This window comes from Daphnia pulex, chromosome 5 (assembly GCF_021134715.1).
Source record: "Daphnia pulex isolate KAP4 chromosome 5, ASM2113471v1".
In the NCBI taxonomy this organism is placed as follows: domain Eukaryota; kingdom Metazoa; phylum Arthropoda; class Branchiopoda; order Diplostraca; family Daphniidae; genus Daphnia; species Daphnia pulex.
Window position 1 is genome coordinate 3,309,179 of NC_060021.1, and position 21,602 is coordinate 3,330,780.

General features: G+C 43.5%; 4 protein-coding genes and 1 long non-coding RNA gene across 9 annotated transcripts; 1 reads left to right on the forward strand and 4 right to left on the reverse strand.

Moving 5' to 3' along the window:
- Positions 1-1,902: 1,902 nt before the first annotated feature.
- LOC124193803 lies at positions 1,903-3,106 on the reverse strand. Its single transcript, XR_006874488.1, has 4 exons — positions 2,990-3,106; positions 2,653-2,931; positions 2,463-2,584; positions 1,903-2,402 (listed from the first exon to the last, which is right to left on the reverse strand). It is a non-coding gene; the product is annotated as an uncharacterized LOC124193803 (long non-coding RNA).
- A 73-nt stretch (positions 3,107-3,179) lies between these two features.
- Positions 3,180-9,717, reverse strand: LOC124193802. Of its 2 annotated transcripts, XM_046587772.1 has the most exons (4): positions 9,627-9,717; positions 3,848-3,938; positions 3,591-3,743; positions 3,181-3,514 (listed from the first exon to the last, which is right to left on the reverse strand). In XM_046587772.1, exons 1-4 carry the CDS (start codon positions 9,627-9,629, stop codon positions 3,459-3,461), a joined length of 303 nt encoding a protein of 100 aa, XP_046443728.1. In that variant the 5' UTR covers positions 9,630-9,717; the 3' UTR covers positions 3,181-3,458. The 2 variants fall into 2 exon arrangements, with proteins under 2 accessions (XP_046443727.1, XP_046443728.1); XM_046587771.1 differs by having other exon boundaries at positions 3,180-3,743.
- A 1,287-nt stretch (positions 9,718-11,004) lies between these two features.
- LOC124193947 (uncharacterized protein K02A2.6-like) lies at positions 11,005-12,984 on the reverse strand. The gene is made up of 2 exons (XM_046587920.1): positions 11,617-12,984; positions 11,005-11,337 (listed from the first exon to the last, which is right to left on the reverse strand). The coding sequence occupies exons 1-2, from the start codon at positions 12,982-12,984 to the stop codon at positions 11,005-11,007; spliced, it is 1,701 nt and encodes a 566-aa protein (XP_046443876.1).
- A 1,599-nt stretch (positions 12,985-14,583) lies between these two features.
- On the reverse strand, positions 14,584-18,037 carry LOC124193727. Of its 2 annotated transcripts, none has more exons than XM_046587694.1 (6): positions 17,881-18,037; positions 17,457-17,809; positions 17,287-17,389; positions 16,900-17,197; positions 16,634-16,841; positions 14,584-16,491 (listed from the first exon to the last, which is right to left on the reverse strand). In XM_046587694.1, the coding sequence occupies exons 1-6, from the start codon at positions 18,020-18,022 to the stop codon at positions 14,692-14,694; spliced, it is 2,904 nt and encodes a 967-aa protein (XP_046443650.1). In that variant the 5' UTR covers positions 18,023-18,037; the 3' UTR covers positions 14,584-14,691. The 2 variants fall into 2 exon arrangements, with proteins under 2 accessions (XP_046443650.1, XP_046443649.1); XM_046587693.1 differs by having other exon boundaries at positions 16,900-17,194; positions 17,284-17,389.
- Positions 18,038-18,054: 17 nt separating this feature from the next.
- LOC124193729 lies at positions 18,055-20,602 on the forward strand. Of its 3 annotated transcripts, XM_046587697.1 has the most exons (9): positions 18,055-18,141; positions 18,263-18,365; positions 18,431-18,519; positions 18,580-18,770; positions 18,844-19,197; positions 19,261-19,407; positions 19,499-19,818; positions 19,885-20,065; positions 20,130-20,602. In XM_046587697.1, exons 2-9 carry the CDS (start codon positions 18,276-18,278, stop codon positions 20,369-20,371), a joined length of 1,614 nt encoding a protein of 537 aa, XP_046443653.1. In that variant the 5' UTR covers positions 18,055-18,141; positions 18,263-18,275; the 3' UTR covers positions 20,372-20,602. The 3 variants fall into 3 exon arrangements, with proteins under 3 accessions (XP_046443653.1, XP_046443651.1, XP_046443652.1); XM_046587695.1 differs by having other exon boundaries at positions 18,431-18,770; XM_046587696.1 differs by having other exon boundaries at positions 18,080-18,141; positions 18,266-18,365; positions 18,431-18,770.
- The last annotated feature ends 1,000 nt before the right edge of the window (positions 20,603-21,602 follow it).

A 21,602-nucleotide genomic window follows, 5' to 3' on the forward strand; every position in this document is an offset into this window, starting at 1 on the left:
TCGAGTTCTAGTGACGCTTTTCAAAAATGTTGCCGTTCTAGTGTCGACCCTGAAATCTCGAAGTTCTAGTGCCGCGTTCTAGTGACCCGTTAAAAAAGTTGCAGTTCTAGTGTCGCGTTCTAGTGTCGGATTCTTAAAGTTCTAGTGGTAATACGTTCAAGTGTCGCTATGCCCTGACTAGTACACATATAACAACATTATGCCAGATTACATTTTTGAATTTTTTAGGAATACATTTTGTTTTTTACTCCCAGAAAAGTGAGCTTTTTTATGATTCATTTTTCTGTCAGTAAAAAAACAAATTCAAATAAATAAAGTCAAATAAAGAACTTTTGACTTTTTCACAGTTAGACCAGAGCTATAGACTCCTGGTCGCTTCACGGCTGTGTTGGCTTCCTCATCTCGGTTTTAGGGTAAAAGTAAGCCGTGAACCGGCCAAGAGGCCAATGGGCCAATGCAAAGTATAAAAGGGCAAGATAACCAAGGGGCAGATCAACAAAAGGTAACCAACAAATTGTCAATATTGTTACACTTAAAACTAATAGCCTAATTAAACTTGTACTTAACAGCCTTGTAAAGACTAATGGAACCCCCTCTCCAGCAAATTTCTTCAGGATTGTTAAAGTTTCTTAACATAACTCGTTAAATTCTACTACGCCGGAATCGATTGACCCAGCAATCTCGCTGTCTAAACTAAAATTTCAAGTTTCAAGTGTTTAAAATTTTGTAATTGCTTAACTTATTCCATGTCCTTGTAAATAATCTTTGTAAATAATAAAACTTGTACATAAAAATTCTTTACTTACCTACAACCTAACACGAACAACATATGACATTGAAAAGCCAAGAAAAGAAACTAGACTGAGAAGAGACGAGATAGAAAAAAGGGGGGGGGGGTTACTGAGAAGAGACGCGACGCGTCTCTACTCAGTTCCCCTTTTCTATCGTGTCTCTTCTCAGTAACTCCCCCCCCCTTTTCTATCGCATATATGCAGTAAAAAGTCGCTCTGTTTTCAGTAAAAATGGTAATTCGTGCAACACGGAACTGGTGAGCTAGCTCAAACGCTCGTCCTCAAAATGCGCTCTCAGGTTAGTAGGGGGAAACGAGTGCTGCCGCGGTGGCCAATTGGTCGTTCCAGATTTGTTGATTTTGGCGGCCATTTTGATTTTTCTTAAATAGGCCCGTATATTTTCACTGTATTTTCTTATTTATTATCAATATTTGAGCGTTTTAATGGTGTTTTTCGTGCTTAGCTTTTAAATTTACCCTATGTACATCTATTTCCAGTCATTTTGTTTTAATTTTGTTACCAGTTTTCTTTCTCTCTCTTCCCTATAGGAACTGTCAAAATGGTAAATTCGTGATTTTAAGGTATATTTATCACATTAAGTAACTCAGTTTATTACAGGTGATATTTCCTTTAGTAACCTGCTTTCTTCCCATCAAAACCACCAATATGAATGAAAAATACACCCATAACTCAACTTTTTCGGCTGAATCGGAATATCAGGTCAAAATAAGCCTGAGATGAACATACGTAGGTGTAATTACCTGCGAACGAATTTTCACTTTCACGCACGCTACTATGCGGCTGACCACCAATATGAATGAAAATTACAACTTTAACTTAACTTTTAACGCTGAATCGAAATATGAACTCGGAATAAGTCTTATATGAACACACGCATGTGTATTTCTGCGGGAAGGGGGCGGGGCGATCAATTACTTATCTAGCGTTGAGAAAACAAGTTGGCCAGGTGCCCAGTGCTCCAAAAAGAGTGATCCACCCTGACGAAGCGATTTTGGCCAGTCACTTTATTGAAAAGAACAGACTGTTTCAAACAAAGTATCTTGATTATAGCATATCCATATTGCTCAATATAAAAAATGAACACAAGCAGTTTCAAACAAAATATCTTTATTGTAGCCTACGCATATGCTCAATACAAAAAAATAAATAAAGGGAAACAATGCGGGGTATTCATCCGCAAACATCTATAAAATTTAGCTATGACAGGAGCTTGTTGGAGTTCAATGGTTGTCGAATACGGAAGCTTCCCTTTCGTTATGAAGTTGTGCTGAAAAAATTTAATTATAAATGAAATAATACAATTGCATTACCAAACGTTCCGTCCTCAGCGCTCTCCATTTTGAATCGTTCCGATTCGACAATGACTTCGTCCGCCTTTTGCCACGAAATGACGGGCAGAGGTATACCCTGGACGCAACCTTCAAACTTGGCCGTCTGTCCAGCTCTGGCGTAACAGCTTTTGGGTTTCGTAGAGAAGGTAGGAGCCTCCGAGTGGACAGAAAGTTTGTTTGAAAAAAAACGTTGGAAGCTTCCTCGCTGATGCTGATGCGTTCGCTAGTGGTGGACTTGATTTGAATGCCGTCCTTCAACCTAAATAGAAAATTACAATTTACATTTTTATTGGGAAAACAACTTGAATTAAATAATTACCATTTCACTTTAGATTTGGGATGGGCGGTGACTTTAACTTCGATGTTGGTCTCTTCGTAGTATTCAACTTTGATTTCGGGTTCGTGGCTCATTTCAGGTTTCATGACGATCGTCAGCGATGCCTGTCATAAACAAACAAACATCTCAAATCAACGAATCAAAGTCAATTAGATAAAATTGAATTTCATACACTTGACTCGTCGAATCCGTGCTCGTTGGTTCATGAAAAATACCCGTCCTGCATCAGCTGAAAATGCACCCAATGCCTTTAGAAGGCAATATTCAGATGAACCTGGTAGGTAATTCTTGAGGTGGAAATACAGCTTCAGAAATGAAGTCGTAAAGAAAATTCCAAGTGTTTTGGGATTTCCAGGCCAATACCCCGAGCCAATGTAGTCCTCAAGTTCCGCGTTCATTACGCCATCACAACGGGAACACTTAAACGCAGCGCAGTGTAGATCAAATCGACCTGAAATTAAAACTTAAAAGTAACGTGCACTCGATGTGCTTTTATTATTGAGAAATACCTTCTCCCGAGATCACAGTACAGTAATTGGTTCCAGCAACAAGTACCAATGTACCTTTCGTTCCAAGTTTCTTGCACTTCTCAGTTCTGCAGCTTACTGGCACAAAAACGCGCATTCCAATATATTTTTGAAAACAATTTTTTTATCTAGTTATCACAGCAAGAGATTTTTAAAAAAAGGTAACTTTGATATAACTCACTGAGTGGTCGATTTTCAACTCCATAAAACTCGTGAGTCAATAGTGGGCGGGACTCAAACTCATTTAAGAACAGCTTTCGGTCGTGGAAAGGTCTGGTTGAATGAATTTTAACATCACAGTCCGGGCAAAGGTGACTCTTGCAGTCATCAAAACAACGAATAATGATTGTAAGCTCCTGCTTACAATTATCGCATCGCTCGGCGTCACAAGCTCAGGCCGACACAAATGCGTCCAAAAGTCTAGGGGTAAATTCATTCCAGGTTTCGGTGTCTATCGTAACTCGTTTACTCCATTCGGATTCTTGCTTTTTTTTATCGGCTTCAATTCTAGCAATATGAGCAGCATTTTATTCTATCGCTTCTTTCTCAATGGTCGTGAATTCTACGAGGGAACCACCATCACCTTGACATCCGTCTTCATATGCATCAAAAACATACTCTGGTACTCGTGAAATCATAGTAGCAACTTCTTCAGCAACTTTTGCTGCATGCTTTCTGTTGTCTTCTTTTGCTTCACGTTCAATAACATCCAGTTTTTCTTCAGCATGGCTGTTACCTGTAACAATCAAAGGATAGGAATTCCTTTACCTTCTATTATATTTGAAATATACATATCCATCAATCAAGCAAATAACAAAATTTTGAGTGAAATTGTTTTACGTTGACTGTTGAAAGCCAATGCAGCTGGAGATTTAGGGCCTACTTGTCTCTGCATCATTTGATCCCAGTATAATATCTTCAAACAGGTTTCCTGTAAATAAGCATTTGTATATGTATTATGTAAGCATTGTTTTTGCTATGACTCGGCAACGTCGCCCCCCTCCCCTCCCTCTGATCACAGCGTCAGTTGGTCTCGTCTCGTTGGTAGAGTGAATACACGCCCGTATCGCTCTCGAATTCAGCCTCTTTCAAACTTCATTCTATGGCGCAGTTGATTGTGTTTTAAATCCAATTCATTCTTCCTGCTCTCATCACTCGATCCCAAGTGTTTTTTGTTCAGTTCTATTTTGTTTTGTGTTGATTTCCCCGGCCCTTGGGTGCGCCCATTGCTGCTAACCCCCCCCTCCTCCCAGCAACCAGCGTGGTTTGTGGGGGCCGCCATCTTGTTTTCCTTTGTCTCGTGTGGTGCATATGCTATTCGTTTGTGGTCCTGCGAGTTATCCTATCCGCCGATCATATTTGGGACTTTTGGCACACATTCACCCACTGTTTTTCATATTTCATGTGTTTTTTTTAAATTTTTTTTTGGTGATTCACTGTCGTGTCTATATTGAGGGGCCCACATGTTGCGTGCCCACCATTTTTTATTTCTCTTTTCTATTCGGCCCATACGCATTTTCTGTCTATAGTGAGGGGCCCACATGTTGCGTGCCCACCATTTTTTGTTTTTTTCTCTCTCTGGCTTCGTTTCTCTCTTGGCCGTCTCTCTTGCTGAGAATCCGTTTGTCGTTTTTTTTTCTTTGTTGGCCGTAATTACTCCGCGTCCACTCGTTCCACGTGGATTTCATCCCGCGGTTTAGTCTCTCCCACCATTCAGCCCCCTATCGTCATATATGCGTTTATTGTTTGTTTGTTGGCCGTAATTATCCCACGTCCACCCGTTCCACGCGGATTTCATCCCGCGGTTTAGTTTCTCCCACTATTCATCCCCCTATCGTCATATATTTCCACATTGCCGTTCATTCTGTTTTCAAGTGTGCTGTTTTCTTGATTCACACCCTCGTTTCGACCACTCATATTGCCAATTCAACCTCACACGCTCCCCCCATTCAATTCATTTTTTTTCTCTTCTTGTGTTTTCTGCTCCTCGTTTCTTTAACGTTCATCTGTGTGTTTTCAATTCTCCCACCCAACGTGGTTTCATTCCTCCATTCATTTTCATTCCGCTGCCGTGTTCATCCTACGCCGGTGCCACCCTTCGTGCAGTGATTCAGTGGTCCCCTTGTGTCACCCAGGTCTTGGGTTAATCCGTGCCTCGCCATGCCTCCTAAGCCATTCAAGCCGTACGGCGCGCCACCTCCACTAGACATCGAGGAATTCAAAGACTCCTTCGAGATCTGGCACCAGCAGTGGAATATATTCCTCGCTCTTTCGACAATCAACACTGCACTTCCGCAAGGCGACCGACCGGAATATATTGCCAACATCTTGCTGTCCTGCCTCTCCAAATTGACGCTGAAGGCTGTGCTCACCATGGGTTTGGCGGCCGCTGAGTTAAAAGATGCAGACATCATTATTGGGAAGCTGCAGGAGAGGTATAATGCTGGCCGCAATTGTCATGTGTGGCGCCAGAAGTTCTCATCCCGCGTCCAGCGTGACACCGAATCGGCTGATTCTTGGCTCAGCGACTTGCGTGATCTCGCGCGCAAATGTGAATTTGAAAAAGATTGCTGTGCGGCCTGCCAGAACACGCGCATTTTGGGCCAAGTTGTCTTTGGCGTTTTCGACGACGAGGTCCGCCGTAAGCTACTGGAACAGGGCGCCACTTTAACCCTGGATATGGCGCTAACAACGCTCCGTACAGCTGAGGCCACCCGGCTTCAGGCGTCCACCATCAAACAGGGTGGCGCGGCCCCCGTCCACCAGCTAAAGACTCCTACGGCAAAACCACCTATGGGCAAGCCGGCCATTCAACACCGGGATCAGCAGCGCGGACGTCCAGCAGCTCGTTGGCATCCGCCCGGAACTAAGCCGTATGGGTGTTGGAACTGCGGGTCGGCCTCTCGTCACGCTAAGGAGGATTGCCCCGCCTTCGGCAAAGAATGTCTAGGTTGCCACAAAACGGGCCACTTCCAGGCCGTTTGCACCCAAGGCGGCAGTTCAACCCCGAAACCTGAGATGGCTGGCAGCATCACGATCCAATCAATCATCCCTGATGACATGGTCGAGCTTGGTGTCGTCCCGGCTTCCAGCAACTCAACTATTTTCATCCGTGTGCTCCCTGACACCGGGGCGTCGATTGATGCAATCCCGGCCGCCATGTTTTGGAGTCACTTCAAGCACGTTCAACTAATTGATGGCGGACCAAACGCAGTCACGGCCACCGGGGCGGCAATTTCGTCACTTGGTCACTTCCCGGCCTCGTTGTCATGGTCCAGCGGATCATCCCTCCCCGTGGCCACAACCATTCATGTCCTACGTGACCTTCAACAGCCGGTGCTCTCCAAGGCGTCTCAAAAACAATTCGGCATGCTACCGGCTCAGTATCCGCATTCATGCGTGTTAGCTGCGGTTATGCCTCCGCCTTTGCCAGCTTCGACCCAAATTGATGACGTCATGGCTACATTGCACGTTCTTATGGCGGAGTGCCCTTTGATTTTCGATGGAGTATGCCGGCCCATGCGTGGTCCTCCATGCCACTTTCAACTAAAGGAGGGCGCAGTCCCTTCGGCCATCCGTGGATCCCGTCCCATTGCAGTGCCTCTCATGCCAAGGGTCAAACAGGAGCTGGACTCGCTGGAAGAACAAGGCATCATCAGCCAGGTGCCTGAGCCGACGTTGTGGGTCCACCCAATCGTCATTGTCCCAAAGGACGATGGTGGGATCCGCATATGCGGCGACTTTACGTCGCTCAACCGCTGCATCATCCGGCCCACCTTTGATTCCCGACTCCGTTCCAGGCGGTCCGGACCATCCCGACGGGGATGAAGTTCTTCACAGTTATTGACGCCCTCAAGGGCTATCACCAGGTGGAGCTGGATGAGGAGTCAAGTGCCATGACGACGTTTTCCACTCCGTTTGGCCGCTTCAAGTACAACCGTCTCCCGTTTGGCGTCTCGTTGGCTGGCGATGACTACGGCAGACGTCTCGCAAACATTTTCGACGATCTCCCGAACTGTCGCCGTGTAGTCGAGGATATCCTGGTTTTCTCTGCCACTTGGGAAGAACATGTCGACCTCGTCCGTCGCCTTTTCCGCCTCGCCGCTGATCACCAGATCGCCATTAACGTTCGCAAGGTTGTCTTTGCTCAACCGTCAGTGTTGTTCGGTGGCTACGTAGTAGGAGAGAGTGGCTTCCGACCCAGCCCGGATTTACTGAGGGCCATCCGTGAATTCCCGGCTCCCACTTGTGTTTCAGAGATGCGAGCCTTCCACGGGCTCTGCCAGCAGGTTGGGAACTTTTCGGACGACTTGGCTCCCGTTCTTCGCCCTCTGGCGCCTCTACTTCGAAAGGATTTTGTATGGGAGTGGACGATGCAACACTAGAAGGACTTCAAAGCAGCCCGTGAGTCCCTTTCTTCGTCTTCCGAACTATCATTTTACGACTCGGCTGCCCCAACCTCACTTCACGTCGATGCGTCCCGCCTCCGGGGCCTCGGTTTTATCCTCCGACAACAAAAAGCCGATGGGAGCTGGAATGTCGTGCAGGCGGGTTCCCGTTTTCTATCTGATGCAGAGTCCCGGTTCGCGATGATCGAGCTGGAATGCCTGGCTGCGGCTTGGGCAATGCGCAAATGCCGCCAGTTTCTCGAAGGCCTGCCCTCCTTCCAGCTCGTTACCGATCATCGCCCTTTAATTCCGATCCTCAACGATTATCACCTGGATAAGCTGGATAATCCCAGAATTTTACGTCTTCGCCTGTCCATGCAGCGGTACTCCTTCGTCGCTGTTTGGGTGCCGGGGAAGAACAATGTGATGGCTGATGCCCTGTCGCGCTCCCCGGTTGATCGTCCTTCCGCTTCCGACGAGATCGCGGAGGGCCCGCAATCGTTCTCAGCCCGCATCAGCTTGTTGGATACAATGGAGGGATCAAACGACGCCAATCCCGACGTGTTGCTGTCCTCCGTTGCAGCGGCTACCTCGGCCGATCCGGTTATGCTGTCCCTCCGACAGACAGTCCTTGAGGGATTCCCGAACGAGAAGTGTAATCTTCCCCTAGAGCTTCGTCCATTCTGGCAGGTGCGGAGCCAGCTGTCCGTCGACGACGCGGAGGGTCTCATCCTTGTCGGCCCCCGAGTAGTCATTCCGACTTCCTTGCGCCAGGAGATCATCAGGCGCTTACTTCAAATGCACCAAGGAGCCACCAAACTCCGTCAGCGCGCCCGTCTCTCCATCTACTGGCCCTCCATGGACAACGATATCGTCGTTGCCGCAAAGTCCTGCCCATCTTGCACAGAGCTTCTCCCGTCTCATCCGGCGGAGCCTCTCCTTCCCCATGCTCCGGCTTCCAGACCGTTCGAGTTTGTGTTCGTTGATCTAGGCGCCTACCGCGGTCGTGATTTTTTAATTGTGGCCGATCAGTTCAGCGGTTGGCCTCAAGTCTTCCCGTTCCCGGACACCAACACGTCAACGCGACGGGTCATCGACGCCCTCCGTTCGTTTTTCACGTGCGGAGCCGGAGCCCCGGTGAAACTGTGGTCGGATGGAGGCCCGCAGTTCAAGTCCGACGAATTTCTCGCCTTCCTTCGCGACTGGGATATTAGTAACGGCCGTTCATCGCCCCACCATCCCCAGTCCAATGGCTACGCGGAATCAGCCGTCAAATCGATGAAGAAGCTCATCGCAGGCTCTTGGTCGTCAGGATCGTTCGACCCGGACAAGTTTGGCAAGGCTTTGCTTCTCTTCCGCAACGCGCCCATGTCAGGCGGAGCTTCACCATCGCAAATCGTTTTCAGCCGCCCAACGCGCGATCTCCTTCCCGCACACAGGCGTTCATTCGCTCCGGAATGGCAGCAAGCCGCCGAGTTATTGGAAAAGCGTGCTCAACATGCAAAGGAACTTCAAATTCAGCACTTCAACCGTACCGCGCACCCCCTCCCACCCCTGGTGATTGGCGACAGCGTGCTCATCCAAGACCACAAGTCAAAACGTTGGTCCACTCCTGGAGTCATCGTTGAGGTGGGACCATTCCGGGATTACCTCGTCAAAACGCCAGCTGGTCGGCTGTTCCGCCGCAATCGGCGTTTTCTTCGTGTCATCTCCCCCCCAACGCCGCAGCTGCAACCTCCATCGAGCGCTTCAACTTCGACTACCCCTTGCCAGCGGCATGGTCCAGCCCCTCCGACAGCGCCTTTATCAACTCTCCGTCGTTCGCGTCGCCTTGCCGCCAAGATCGCTTCTTAAATTATTACGTTGTCTTTTTGTTTCTCTGTCTCTTTCGTTCGTTCTTCTTTGAGTCCATCTCCTCTTCCGTCAGCTTTGAGACCCGCTCTTATCTTAATTCAGCAATTACCCCTTATCTTTTTGCTCCCCGTGTTTTTTCCTTGGGAGTATTTTCTCGCCGTGGGTGTTCCACATTACAATTCAGAAATTCTTTTCCGTTCATGTACGGGGAAAAAGACATGCTATGACTCGGCAACGTCGCCCCCCTCCCCTCCCTCTGATCACAGCGTCAGTTGGTCTCGTCTCGTTGGTAGAGTGAATACACGCCCGTATCGCTCTCGAATTCAGCCTCTTTCAAACTTCATTCTAGTTTTGCTCACTTATTAAAGCAAATAAACCATGTTCCATGTTAAGTGTTGTACCAATCCCGGCTCCTTTGGTAATACTGTCACCTGTTGCACCTAGCTACTCTAGAATAATAAAATCCAATTACAAACTAAAATAAAAAACGCAGTATATTACAGTTGACAGTGGGGACAGCCGAACTGAAAAATGTAAACAAGTATAGAAAGATGCGTCTTCAAAAAGTACTAAACAGTATCCAAATTAAAAAAACTAAATTGTATTTTCAAATAAATTGAATTTGCAAAATTTAGACTGTTTACAAAGTAAATATAAAATAAAACATAAAAATTAATTGAGATCAAATTTAAACAATTCAAATTTTAGTTTAAATTAACAAAACTCCATTTTACCCTATGCTTCAGAGCGAAGGAAAATTTTAACTAAACTAAGAATATATAACTGAATCTGAATGTGTATGGGGTTGTCTAACACAGGATTCTATCAAAGAACATATTTAAATTAATTGAAATACAATGGAAGCAAGTCCAATAAAAAAAAACAACTTACATGTTCTTTTTCCAGCCTTCATAGTTAACGATGAAGAAAATTCCACTGATAACCAATAATACTGGTAATTTCTTCAGAAAAAGGGTCCCTGGATCAATAATAATAGAATAATGGTTAATAAAATTGAATGGCTGCAAACTTTCTATAGAAAGAATGTAAAATGCAGGAAAAAACTTAGCGAGCTTACCAAGCCCTACCCCATAATTGATATTTTACAAAGAAAATAGGGGTGTTTTGATGGGAAGAAAGCAGGTTACTGAAGGAAATATCACCTGTAATAAACTGAGTTACTTAATGTGATAAATATACCTTAAAATCACGAATTTACCATTTTGACAGTTCCTATAGGGAAGAGAGAGAAAGAAAACTGGTAACAAAATTAAAACAAAATGACTGGAAATAGATGTACATAGGGTAAATTTAAAAGCTAAGCACGAAAAACACCATTAAACGCTCAAATATTGATAATAAATAAGAAAATACAGTGAAAATATACGGGCCTATTGTTGTAGTCTTGGTAGTCTCTGTGTGTCTGTGTATTCTCTAGTGCCGCCTCGGTGGTCTCGACATGGAGGAGGGGAAGATGGGAGGCCACCTAGTGGTAGACTTTACAACATCTCCCCCCTTTAACTATATACGAACGAACAGAAATGAATGCGATCAAAACGGAAAATGAGAATGCGAAAAATAAACCAACATGAATGAACAATGAGGATGTGTACGAAGATGAATGAACAATGGGTAGGTGAGATGAAAATAAACGCATGAACAATGAGTAGTGAAACGATGAAAAATGAAACGACAATGAATTGAAATGACATGAAGATAAATCGGACGGGAGACTGAAATGTCGACTTGCGCCGTTTACTGAGAGGGTGGTGGAGGTTTAATGTAGCGTCGGCCCGAGCGGGTAACGCCAAGGGCGGCCACAGGAGCATGTTGACCACTGCTGGCCGAAGGGGGCACCCAAACCACCCGGTCACGAACGGGAATACGGGAAACAAGTAAACGAGCGGGTGAGGCCGGAATCTCTCGAACAGGACGGCTGGGCGCTTCAACAGAACGGACTGGCGTAGACTCTTGTTGAGCAGACGACTGGAACACGGAAGACTGTCCAGACGGAGTATTGACACCAGCGACTGGACGGGCCGTCCTTGCGACGGCTGACTGGACAGCCACTGATGAACTTCCACTCGGCTGAACCAAAGCCGACGGTTGAGTGGGTGGAGCGACAACCGGGCCACGTTAAAAATGCGGACGGGAAGGTTGCATGGTCCGCTGAACGGCTGTCGGTCTGGTCGCGTTATCGACGTTAATTGCCCAGCGTGTACGACGAAACATACGCCCATCAGTTAAGCGGACGATATAAGAGTGTGGTTCTGGGCACACCACATTTACGACACCAAGTTGCCACTTCCCTTTGATCAAGGCACGAACACGTTGTCCTACAGTCAACGCAGACGACCGAACACTCACTGGGCGGGGTTGAACAAACGCCGCCGTTTGTTGGCGACGAGACAACTCTTGACGTACAAACGACGCCGGCACCAGCTTTGGAGATAAGGATGCGTCGAGAAAAGGCAGCACACCACGAAGATTACGTCCTTGAAGTAGCACTGAAGGGGCCGGTAATGAGCCGGACACCGGGGTCGAACGGATGGCTGCCAGGGCCTCCCATAGTGATTTTCCTTCAGCAAACATCTTCAGCAAAGTGCGTTTTACCGTTTGGATGTGTCGCTCAACCAGTCCGTTGGATTGGGCGAACTCGGGACTCGACGTCACTTGCTTGATGTTCAACGATGCACAATATTCACGGAACTCCGCACTGGAAAATTGAGTCCCGTTGTCAGACTCCAACTCCTCTGGCCGTCCAAAGTCACAGAAAAATCGTGACATCTCTTCAATGATGGCTGACGAGGTTGTTGATTTAAGGGGAACGACACACGGCCATTTGCTGTATGAGTCCACCAGCAAAATATAGTTCACGCGCTCAAACTCAAACAAATCAGCAGACACCAGCTGAAAGGCGTAATCCGGAAGCCGGACGGGATGTAACGGCAGTTTAGGGTTTCGACCACGGTTTTCTTGGCAAACCGAACAACTGGCCACCATATTTTTTACTTGATCCTCCCAACCGGGCCAATACACCGCTGACTTCGCGCGTAAAACAGACTTCGTTTCACCGAAATGACCGTCGTGTATACCCTCCATGGTCTCGCGACGAAGGGACATTGGAACCACTAAACGACTGCCACACAATAAAACGCCTTCCACCATTGACAAATCGCTCCGCACCGACCAATACGGTTTGACTGAAGCCGGACACTGAGCACGCTTCTCAGGCCATCCTTTTTGAATCACCGTTTTCAAAAGTTGCAGAGTAGGGTCCAAGGCCGTGGCTTCGGCATAACGCTTCCTTGTGGACACGGACGTGACGAGACTATGAAGCACATGATGCACTTGGTCTTCACTATCCTGGGTGACGTCATCCGTGAACAAACGCGGTGAAGGTGCACGGCTCAAGGTGTCGGCGATGAAAAGCTCCTTGCCGGGCTTATACACAAGCCGAAAGTCGAATCTTTGCAGTTGAAGTCGCATCCGTTGGATCCTTGGGGAGCAAGTTGCTATCGGCTTTTCCAGCAGACCAACAAGCGGTTTGTGATCCGATTCAACGGTCACTTTTTGTCCATAAACATATTGCCGGAATCTCAGCAAACCAAACTGAACCGCCAGCAGCTCCTTTTCTATTTGACAGTAACGTTTTTGAGTCTCAGTCAGTGACGTGGACGAAAAAGCTGTTGAGCGGCAAAACCCACACCCGTCAGATGAGATGCTGTTTAGCATCCACCTCAACCCTTTTCTTGTTTATGTCAAGCTCGCTACTAGATTATTCTCGCTCTGTCTCTTCTGTCACTAAGAACCTGGTGTGTGGAACTCAGCAACATGTGAAACTCTTTTATTCAAACTCAACAGGTTATGGGCCCAGGTTTACCGATCTCCGCAAACTAGTAGTTGAACTGTTGTTTTGCCTTCTAGTAGGCTATGTCAAAAAGAGAGAAGAAAATACTTCGCTATTTTTCAGGTTTGAACTGTTATTCCAAACAAGGTTTCATTTAATTTGCATAATACTGTTTAAGTGTCAGATAATCTTGATTGCGAAACATTTTGTATTTCGCAGCCTCTTAACACAACAAGTCTGTGAGATAAAGTATGGTTATCCTTATTTTTGCAACTACCATTTGCCTGTCGTGAAGAACATGATCAAATGCACTAAGCTTTTATAATTTTATTTTTCTTCTTGACATAATGTTAGGTTTTATAAGTCCATGTCTCAGTACATCATGTGAATATTGTTATTGAGATGGAAGATGGACTATTCCCCTCGACTGTCAAGTACAAGCAAACTTTTGTACGGAGTGTAAGATTCTTATCTATCCCCTCTTTTTTCATTTGTTTTACTTATTATTCTTCTATTCATATCCTTAATTGTTTTCATACAAGTTATATTGTTTATCTTGAAGGCAAAATTATCCTTTTTTCTGTGATCGAACAGATATAATTGCCAAGAAAGGTCTGTAATCCCTAGCAAAGATTTTCGGTGTTAACCTGGGATGGTGCAAAACACTTATTTGAAACCCTTAATTCCTGGTTCAAAGTGGGTGTTCTTCACGAACCGGTCAATTGGTAATAGAAATCCTCGCTGAAAATGTGTTTGACAGTTGTCGTGTTAAAACTGCGTTTTATACTGTTACTATCCCCGCAGTACACAGCTTGAAGCACGTGTTTTTTTCTTTCGTCCATGTCCCTTTTTTAAACCAGGTTGAACAGCGTTATACACAAGTGCAGTGCACCATGAAACAGGAATTTTAAACTTTTTTCTAGAGATTTTTTAAGGTGTGTGACACTAGAACTATTTGCGTACTAAATTGGATTGAAAAACTGTTAATATCCGTATAAGAATGTGTAAGAATTTTATTGGGGAAATAGGAGTTTCATACCGGTGTCGCACATTGAGCAACCGTTACGCATTTCTTTGTGTATAACGCCGTGCTCATACGGGGGAAATTCTAGTTTAAACCCACATTTTCCGCGATGACGATTTAATAATATGGCATCAAAATAACAGGCCGTAAAGCTATCACGGAAATTGTCATCTGCGTTGAAAACTGGTTTTGTACGCTGAAATTCATTTTCCTGGATTTGTGTTTGTGGTTGGCATAGCTATATTTACACCGGAATGGAACTCGCGTGAGCCTCGACGCACACACGTTCACTTCAAATTCACGTTAAATAATGCTTTTAATACGCTTTACACATGTTGTGTTTCCGACTGTCTATTTTATTGCTCTTATGTCGTCTATTGAAAGGCGCGCAAATTTAAATGATTCATGTGCAGATGTAAAGTGAATGCTTTTTAATACTGGAGATAGCAGAGAAACTACATTACAGGAAGAAATTGTGTTCTTTTATTTCCAAATGTGTCATACACATCAACCAATGACGAAATGTACACGGCGGTTCACTTACGGAGACATTTTTTTACTTTTGTGGCTATGAGATTGTGTGTCGGATAGGAGTAGCAAACCATCTGTTGCGCACATTCGGCAGGGTAATGTCAGGTAACTTGGAATAGTCTATCAACTTATAAGGAATAGTATACATTTTGCAAAGTAAGTTATTTAAATTCCATTCATTAATGCGATTGTCCAACTGCGATACAATAAATGTGTTGTATCTGCTTGATACGTAGGGCTGCACGCAAGCATTTTCTTTTATTTTAAATGAGAAACCAACAATCAGAAAATTATTGCTATGCTTCGGAAACTCAATGAAATCGCAGCAAACAATAACACTTCCATTTTTTAATAAACAGACATTGTTCGGATATTGATTAGTCAGCACAAAATCAGGGAACACAATTTTCTTCAGTCCTTTCCATTGAGCAAATTTTACTACTATCTTTTGGCCACTGTGCTTTGCTTCTAATTTTTTCACTTCAATTTCAAATTGTTTTGAAGAATTTATGATCATTCCGTCAGCAGAAGTTGGCAGCAAGTACTTTGATCTTTCAACAAGCCTATTTCTTATCTGTTGTAACGGCAGGTTTCCCGAAGCGAGAATATTCCGGAAAAATCTGTAGAAGTTTTCGAATACAAACGCACTTAATGATTCCACCCCACACCCATGATTCAACGCATCTTCCGGTAAGTGTGACGATAAGTGAGTAGTCGGTCGGATCGGGTACTTGAAATTTTTCAGTTGCTCAACATACATCTTCAAAACTCGAGACGCTTCCATTATATTGTCGTGGGAGACTGGATCGTTGGCAAAACCACCGATCAACAACATGGAATACTGAAGCAATAAAAGGTTTTCTAAGTGCTCATCCTGCAAGATCCCACAAAATGCCGGAATCAAAATGTACATAAGCATATCTCTTATTTCGTGATGCTTGTACTTCTTAGCGCACTTGCTAAGGCTTCTGACATGCCTATCAAATTCACAAGGTTTACATTTTTCAAAGAGTTTTAACCGTTGATCAACTTGAAGAAGTTGTGATGCGCTCAATTTACCTTCGTTTGCTTTTCCGGCAATACCCTTGAGTCTTCCGCCTACACACCCAGCGTAAAATGTATGCATGGATTCTACAACAAAACCGGACACCATCGGAAAATTCCATTTCAGAAATGGACTGAGATCGTGAAGTCCATTAAGATGTTCGTCAAGGCAGTCGTCAGATTTCATATAAGTCAGAAAGTCTTCGTTAGTTCTACGAGGGGCGTTCACTTCTAAAAACTGAATTGTTTTTTTCTTCTTCTTTTTTGAATTTCTCTGATTCGAATGATTGTCACACGCAACACCACACTGCACACACCGCTCGCAGCTCCAGTATCCTGTATGACCTTTTACCCTTTTTAAATACGACCGCATTGGCCAGTCAGCGATGACACAACGAATGGAAACGGTGAATTGGCGGCCTAAGGTAGTATCGCCGTCGTTATTCGGATCCAGTCTTGTCAGTTCTTCAATGAAGGCAGATAAAAACGAATTAACATCTGGCTTCTCTTTGCAGTGAGCAACACCAACGATTATAGGAGAACGTTTCTGTAATAAGATAGGCTTGCTTCGTGATGGATCGCAACTCTCGCTTACTGAATGTACAATCACACATAGAGGAATGCATTCTGCTTGCTCGGAGTTCTCAAAAAAAAGGACGCCATCACAGCTCGCATCAATTACAATATGTGGGACGTTCGTTGTCAAAGCGGTATCGACATCTGGGTGTTGTGTATCTCCTTTAAGTAACTGCTTGGCTGCTTCGAATTCCGCTTCAGGATTAAGTTTCTCAATCTAGAGGGGAAAATGAAGTTACAGTTATAATGTAACCTAAGCTGTATAATAATGAAATCCATAATCTATTTAATCCACTTCCTCGCATTGCTACAAAGTAATGCGGAGGGAAGGCATACATGCACTTTAAACAAATATGTACCTTTCTTCGAATAGATAGTGGAAGGGCTTTTGGATTTGTTTTGTAAATAGCAGCATATTGCAATAAATCTGCATGGCGGTGATATAATCCTGGAGAGTCTCCGGCCAATGCACATTCAAGACCGAAGTGAGTGTACCTCCCATTTCCTTTATTATCTAAATCAACGACGGGTGGCAATCGGTGTTTTTTCCCATTCTTGCTGTTTTGACTGTAACACAATATTTTTTTAAATATACGTACTGCACGATATGTCCATTCAAAATTACCTAGGTGGGTCCTGTTCTGTCGTAGAAGATAAATGGGGCACATCACGCCCGTCGATGTACATCAATTGCTGGCCGGAAGATGGCAAGGCATCGTAATCTATAGGGGGTCTATGCTCTTTGAGCAACTCCAGCAAGTAAGTGAGGTGGCTTTTCTTTTGCATGGTACTGGCTGCCCAATGACAAAGAACTCTTTTAAATGACAACGGTTTGTTGTTAATTGGCGCAGAACTGGTAGAAATATTAATCACCGGTGTCCCTTCAAATAAATCTTCATCTTCATTTGATTGCTGTTTATCTGTCGAGGATGAATCCATATTTAATTTAACAATGCTTTATTACTAATTATGCTCAAATTTGGTATGAATCAAATCATGTGAATGTTACCAAGAGGGAGACGAAACACTGCTTGGTCATTATTAGTTTGTGGCTCTTCAGTACATTCACTTAAATTAATAAGTCTCTCAGTTTCTTCAATAATGCAGCTTTCTTCCTGGTATAAAATACAAATGCATAATAGAAGTCATCAGAAAGACGGCAATCACTGTAAATATTAATACCATTTGCACGATGGGAGTTGGCTCATGTAGATGTTCAGGTGTTGTTGGGTTTTCCATAACATTAGCTTCCGATAAACAAACTTGGGTCTTCAGTCCAAACATCTGAGGCAACCCAGACGATAGTGAAACTAAGTGTGTCATGTACTTCTCAGGAACTCCCGTAGCCATCCAAATAAGAAGTTCCTTCATGGCTGTTGTTTTCAGTCGCTTGTGGTATTCTGGTGTCAAATGGTTTAATTTCCTTTTTCTTTTACGTTGCTGTTTTCCACATACGAGAAGAATTTCGTCAACTTCCTTGTCACCTAATTTTGCTGCAATATCTTCCATTTCGTCTGAATGTTTTCTTAGCGACACTGCATTCACACAGACAAAGACGATATAATTTAAGATAAGACAAAAACATATGTATGTAGTTATTTATTACCTATGGGGAAATATTTCCAATGAAGAGCTTGTAACAGCTTCCAGCATGCACTCTCGCACTGCGCAGTTTTCAGGAGATACAGACGACTTGACGTAGTAACCATGGATACCAGGGCTAATGCTTTGATGGATACGCACACCATCCGTCTTTTGTTTTTTTACGCATGGTCTAGTGAAACTTGAAAGAGCAGACAGAATTCATCATATTTTTTGTATGGAAGTGAAGTTCGAAGCGTGGTTTTCTAGTTTGGTGTATAATCTGGTAATTAAACACATAATAAGTTTTATAACCTGTCGTTTTGCCCCTTTACTTTTAGAAATGTACCCGTGTTTTTTTTAAAGTGAAATCAAAGATGCTATAACGAGTTATTGTTTGTTCGTAGTAGGATATAAGTAATGGCCAGCAAAAGTGCTCAGATAGAAAATGGTGGAGAGGATTCGTTATTAACTAGTGCCGTGACGCCCGTTAGTTATTGTGCTTTCCAGGTATTACTACTGTATGACAACTTTTTTTTCAAACATATGCTAAAGTTATTGTGTTACTGTAATAGGTGGGTAGATTGCAACTTCACTGGAAGGGCGAGCATAGGCTGGAACAAACGAGTGAGGAAAGTGCCCAGAACAACCTTAACTCTTTGAAGTATTACCTGGTCAAAACTGTAGAAACAGACGAAGACTTTAAAGAAAAAGCTTTCTTTAGTTGTGTTCCAACAACTTGGGTTTCCGTGTGCATGAAGTTCATGTTATACCCCCCCGTTGGGACACATTCTGCAAACGGAAGACATCAAGAACCGAATCAATGGAGAAGTAATGTTTTTAAAAGGTTTCGTTATCCAACGAAAGATTGGTTTGAGTACGACATTGTGCAAATTTTCAATTTAGTAAAACCAGGTAAAACAGAAAAATCTTGAGTATATTACATTGCATGTGATATTCTTAATTTGTTGCATTAATCCTCTTTCAGGGAGTCATGATCGGATCTTTAAGGCTGCAACCGCAGCATCTAAAGGCATGAAGAATTTTGAAGATCTGCTCAAGTCTGATAATGATGAGTCATTAGGCCGGGGGAACCGAGTAAAAAGAAAAAAAGTTTTAGAAGACGCCGAAATGGAGCAGCCCAAGAAGAGAAAAGTGAAAAAATCAACTGAGGAAAAGGAACTGATGGCCGTTCCAGCAACTACTCTGGCCAAGGCCGACAACGATAAAGATTTACAATCAAGTTCCTCTGAATTAGATAACTACAACGTCATTGACAATGTAGTGTTGCCTCACCTTGCAGATAACTGGAACAGTCATGATGATTACAACAGTAATCAAGGTATATTGATATGCAATGTACATGTACTTAAAGTTTTTAAAATTTGGATTATATATGTAACAGGGGACTTATCAGCACCAATTGAACAAACTTGGCTTGAACAACCGGATGAAACGATGGAACAAGTTGGAACACCAATCCCCGATAAAACAATAATGGACTTAGACACTCTGGAACTGTGTCCTTCTACATCTTCATCTAATAGTGGAGGTGAGTGTTATCTGTTACAGTGGTGTTAATACTAAGAAACTTTGAGAATATCAACAACATTTAATGCTATTTAAAATCATTCTTTGTTCAGGTCCTCCCAGCGAGCCATCTTGGATGCTCCAGCATGTTCTTCATCAAGCCCTTGAACGCTTAACCTGTGTTGAAAATGGAATTAGTGCCATTGAAGCCAAAATGTCGACAAACTTTCTATTAATCGTGGAGAAGTTGGAGGCATTAGACCAAAAAATTGAAAAAATGCGTAAAGTTGCAATCCACAAAATGGCAGAGACTGATTTTGATCATCATACATCTGTGGTAGAAACGTACTTAAAAGAATTACCAGTAACGACGACGAAGGCTGTGGAAGCCATTGATGTACTTTTGCAAGACAACACTTTGGCAGTAAGCCTTGTAAGTATACGTGTTTTAATTACTTACGTTTATTTCCATTTACTATCTCAATTTTCAATGATACAGGTTTTTGTTTTTGTCGAAAAACTGAAAACAGTTAAAACGGTTAACAAGTTTTTCTATCAGATGTTGGGCTTCCTGGTAGCAAAGGATGTCAGCAATAGCTTGCAGTGGAAAATGAGCCCAAGGGGCAGAGATAACAGGCCTGGAATGGCTGGCCTTTTCAATTTGTTGGCTGTTTTCGGAGGTAACGTAATGACTGTCAGAATTGTTTCGAAAATTTTAACTTACATATTTTCCATGCAATTTAGTGGCCGCAAGGATTTTTGCTCAGAAGAAAGGAGAAAAATTAAATGAGGGCCGAATCCAGCAGCTTGTACGCGATGCTAGGAAAACGCACGCTCGCGAATATCGTGCCACCTCTCGCGATAACAAACAAGATGAGGTTGTAATTGACGCTCCAACAGGACCGAACATTGAAGATAACGATGGGATTACACTAAAACAACACATTGATCGACTGCAAATACTAGTGAACAATTTCACCCTTTAATGTGTTATACTTTTGACATGTAATATGTGGCTTGGTTTTCGGATTTCCGGTTTTCGCACCTCGAGAAGTCATTTTTTGTTTGTTTTCCATTTATATTTTGGAGACCCAATGGACTGTATCAGTCCATCACTCCCTGGCGATAGCGTTATTTATTATTGTGTTTGACTACATTCCAATTATTATTTCAATTTTACGGTGTGATTCAAAATAAACTAGCCAGTATTCAACTAAGTTTGTGTTAAATGAGACATTACTTGTTTTCTTGCAAATTGCGAGGTTGGGTCCCGTGAAGTGTCAACTTAAGATTGCAACGGTTAAGAACTAGTGTGGTATACCAGTGCAACTGAACAGTTTGAAACTGGAACGACCCACCAGTATATAGGATGGGTTTGAAACTGGAATAATTAACAAGTAAATTGAAAGGGTTTGGTACTGGTGTGGAGCACCATTTATTTTTAGAAGCGTGAGTAACAAAACTGAAGAGAACACTAGTTCAAAATTGAGGTTTAAACGGGTGTATATTCCCAGAACGTTCTCGGGTAAAATTACAAAACTATACCAAATAAAAACAAACAAAGAGAATGAACTGTAGAACGAATACCGGTGTGATTCGCTCCATATCACGCGAACAAGAAGTGTTACACCAGTGTGACTCACCAGTATCACACTTTACACCGGAGAGCCACACCAGTTCAACACGGGATCCCACCCGCAAAAACTTTGCTAGGGATGCAAATAGAAGAAAGCTCTTCTGATTTGTTTTCCCTGTTACTCTGGGAGAGTACATTAAGATTATCAATACCAATTAAATATTACTTATCGTAGAAATTAGTTTAGATTCCAGTAACCACTGAATTCTCTCCAACAGGTTCTAATTATTCTATCTGACATCTCATTCAGGTCTGTTGTCCGATGTGTGTTATTTGACGTTGTTTTTTCTCTGAGAGACTTGTACTGAGAGGCAGGTGTATATTTCTTTTCAAGTTCGATGGCCCACTTTCATATGTTTACTTCACAAACTTTGCATCAAATCCATTGACCTGTTTTTGACTAACCTCTCATCTATCTATGTTTTGGGTGTAACAACGCAAAATGGAGCCACGCAAGAAGGAAAAATCACGAGCAGCCGGACAGCCGTGATTGAATAGTCTGAGGAAAATCTATCAAGTATCAACCAACTGCCACCAATTCTACTATAATTATTGGACGCCATTACGGAACGGAATCGAGA